The 3,744-nt window shown below is 37.1% G+C and overlaps 1 protein-coding gene across 2 annotated transcripts; it reads left to right on the forward strand.

The window, feature by feature from the left end:
- Nucleotides 1-420: 420 nt before the first annotated feature.
- LOC120187556 (probable WRKY transcription factor 57) lies at nt 421-3,348 on the forward strand. Of its 2 annotated transcripts, none has more exons than XM_039191258.1 (4): nt 421-484; nt 588-1,015; nt 1,880-2,023; nt 2,850-3,348. In XM_039191258.1, exons 2-4 carry the CDS (start codon nt 597-599, stop codon nt 3,217-3,219), a joined length of 933 nt encoding a protein of 310 aa, XP_039047189.1. In that variant the 5' UTR covers nt 421-484; nt 588-596; the 3' UTR covers nt 3,220-3,348. The 2 variants fall into 2 exon arrangements, with proteins under 2 accessions (XP_039047189.1, XP_039047190.1); XM_039191259.1 differs by having other exon boundaries at nt 428-514.
- Nucleotides 3,349-3,744: the final 396 nt, after the last annotated feature.

Raw genomic sequence — 3,744 nt, forward strand, 5'->3', positions numbered from 1 at the left:
AAATAAAAGTTAAGAAAGTGAAACGGTAAGAGTTTTAGTTCTAGATTTAGATAATCTGTAGGGTTCTTCAATACGATCTTAGGGAAGCGAACGTTGGTGGGTACTATTTTTACGCTTGCATGACTTCATCTAATACCAATTTAACTTCAATTATTAAAATTAAAATATATAATAATTAAATTCATTGTACGCTTTAATAATTAAAGAGAATATTTTTTTAGCCCCGTGTATATAATTTAATAAATATAAATATATACTAATTTATAATCCATCCATACTATTAAAAATTCAAAATAAAATATATAATAATTAAATTTGTGAAATAAAAGGCAGATGGAGTAAATTTCAAATTGACAAAACGCACGTACCGAGTAAAATTAGAACAGTTTTTGTAATTTTTTTCCTCTTTTCTCTTTGATCGATGGGACAAAAAGAAAGCTTTTCAGAAAACAACGCCTGCTTTCTCCAACACTAAAACTCACACATAGTCGAAGAACCAAAACCCTAGCTCTTCTTATTTCTCTCTCCGCGTTTCTTTTAAATTCTGTTTGGATGCTGTGAATCCTTTAGGGTTTTTTTCCTTTTAGTTTGCTGATATGGAAGATAAAGAGGGGAGCAATCCAGGAGCTGAGTTTACTTCCGAGTCGAGCTGGACACTTTCAGGGGAAGGGCCTGACTCGGTGTCCAACAGCGTTAATTACTTCTTCGATATGGAAAGTACTAGTATACTCAGTGAGTTCGGTTGGGATCTACCACCGGATCATGCCGTTGAGTTTGGACGGTTTGCTGAATTCAACCGGACTGAAGCCATGCCTGAATTGGCGGGAAACTTTAGTGGCTCACAAAGCTGCGCTGCAGCTGATGATCATGGTGCTCGTTGTTCTGGCTCCGGGACGGCTTCGAATCCGGGTGGATCAGCTGACGTTTCGACATCGAATCCGTTGGTGTCTTCGAGCTCCAGTGAGGATCCGCCGGATAAATCTACGGGATCCGGCGGAAAGCCGCCCGAGATACCGTGAGTAGTAGAGATCAAACATCCATTGTCTATGATGAAGATAAAAATCACCATAAAAAATAATTGACTGTTTATTTATTTCTTTGATTTTTATCATTTCGAGGACTGAGTCGTAATTACGTACCGATCCTGTGGGCAAAAGACAGAGGGTGCAGTTTTCCGGTTTCCGTACAAATTCTGAATCTGTGAGAAAAAGAAAAAAACCCTCGTTTCGTGCAAGTTGGGGAATGGGATAAGGTAGTCTCGTCATTTTAGTGCAACAACAGGTGCAATTAAGGGAATATAGGGATGAAAACCGAAAGCCACTTTTCGGCTATAAAAGAAGTGGCCTTGAAAGCGGTCACGCCGCCGCAATAGCGGCGGGAATATGCCGTTGGTTCTTCCTTTTGTTTGTACTCATTCTCCCCCTTTCGGTTCTTATTTTAAGTTATTCTGAGGTCTGTCGTTTGTTCTAAATTCATCCCTTCATGTAAAAGTGAAATGGGTATTGCAAATCATTCATTATATGCGATTTGAGTGTTATTTTTGAGGTAGGTTCTTCCATTGCTTTAATGAATCTGGGAATGCACGTCATATGTTATTGCATTAAAAGATCTAAGAAAGTTGTGTCGTTTACATAGCATGTGTTTGTAGATTTTTTAAAAAACTTAGCTTTCATCATATCATTGATGGCTGTACACGATGAAGTACAGGTATCTTAATTCTTCACTTATTAATCTCTTCCATTCCATACACTATCTTCTATATTAATACTTCAAACGCGAATCCCATTTCCCATTTAGTTCTTTTTTCAAACAAAGCTTTTAATGTTTAGGGATTATTTTCTTCTTCATTTTGATGACTGTTGGTGGAATATTTTTGTAGGAGTAAGGTGAGGAAGAAGGGACAAAAACGAATACGGCAGCCACGTTTTGCATTTATGACCAAGAGTGAGGTTGATCATCTTGAAGATGGCTATCGGTGGCGGAAATATGGACAAAAAGCTGTTAAAAACAGTCCATTTCCAAGGTCTGTTGCTATTTCTCTATTATTGATGATACACAGAAAACTAACATTTTACCCACTTTTAAAACTGATTCAGTGCCTGATTTCTGTTAAAAAATAAATTTGTTAGTGAACCATTATAAATTTTCCAATATAATAATGAACTTTCTTTCCATAAGCTTGTGTGTTGATCAGTTTTTCCCTGCTTGTCAAAAGGAGCAGTTTGAGATTTTTAATAGCACAAGTGATTACAATGTAGTATTTTATAATCTTCCATAGTCATTAATAATACATCCTCCAAATTTAAATGCTTAAACCTAAAATCTCAAGAGAAAATAACACATTTTTAACTACTAAGAGTCTAAGACCACTTAATGGGTTCAAGGTTATAGAGTTAATGATACCGTTCAGCTATTTTCATAATCTCAAAGAGATCCCAACAGTTCATGACTATGCCATTGCAAGCACCCTAGGAATTGATTCTCTATTTCTTTGAACCACTAATCTTTTTTTTTACTGCATATATATTTTTGCTCAACCTTTATTTATGCGAGAAAACACTTTACTTTTCATTATCTTAAGTGATCATAAAGCAAAGTCTTTAATAAGGGGAACCGATAGGGTTGTTCAGGAATCCAACATGAAACTTGTTTCAGTCAACTTGATACAAATCCTTTGACACTCTACTCATGGTTTAGTTGATATATATATATTCATGTAGAAAAAACTATTAATAGAATCATTATGTTAGAGGGTAGTGAAATGAGGGATTCATGCTTTAGAATCATTAATGTTAAGGGAAGTTTTCAGGTTGTTGTGCAATCTAAGGCACATATAGTTGATCTCACAGGAGCTACTATAGTTGTACAAACAGCAAATGCACAGTGAAAAAGAGAGTAGAACGCTCTTGTGAAGATCCTACCATTGTCATTACTACATACGAAGGTCAACACTGCCATCACAGTGTAGCATTCCCCAGAGGGGGATTCATCAGCCATGAAGCTGCCTTTACTGGTCAGTTGACGCCGGCAGTCTCACAATTTCATCATCCGGGGGAACAGTTACATAGGGAAATTCCTCCAAGCACAACACAATCACAATCACACCAATCACCCATTGACGCAGGAGAATCTCGTTCGGAGCCCGAACCTACCTCGGAGCCTCCAACAGATGAAGGGTTACTAGGTGATATCGTTCCTCCTGGAATACGTTACAGATGAGAAAGGAAATACGGTATGCTTACCTTCCTTTAGCTAAATGAAGTTAATTAACGTACTCTCACGCTCTGCATGTGGTTGTCCATTTGACTACGTGTGCTTTATAGGGAGGTCTGCTGTATCATTTTTTAACTCAAATTAGGAGGAACAATCAGTACCTAAGTAGCTTGGAGCCAAAGGGAAATTATGAAGGCCTAAGGAAGATGCATTAGGTTAGTTATTGAGTACTTAAGGGTGCTTTCACGTGTCTAGACCTTCTTAGCTACTAGCTAGTGGACCACTGTGATTAATGCTTGATATTTAACCCCACAAGCATGAGATATATAGAGGGCTCTTTGATTGATAAGTCCTAATCTATATCGGAACAATTTAACTGTATCTGAGTACTAATAAATAGAACAGACTTGGACACTTAATGTTTATCAATATACTGGTATAGTATCTTCTATATTGGTATGGTAGGGTACAACAATCCTTGTGAATTGTGATTTCTTCTCTTGTTTCCTCAACATGAATAACGTCAAGTGC

This window comes from Hibiscus syriacus, unplaced genomic scaffold (assembly GCF_006381635.1).
Source record: "Hibiscus syriacus cultivar Baekdansim isolate YM2019G1 unplaced genomic scaffold, ASM638163v2 tig00113725_pilon, whole genome shotgun sequence".
Taxonomy (NCBI): domain Eukaryota; kingdom Viridiplantae; phylum Streptophyta; class Magnoliopsida; order Malvales; family Malvaceae; genus Hibiscus; species Hibiscus syriacus.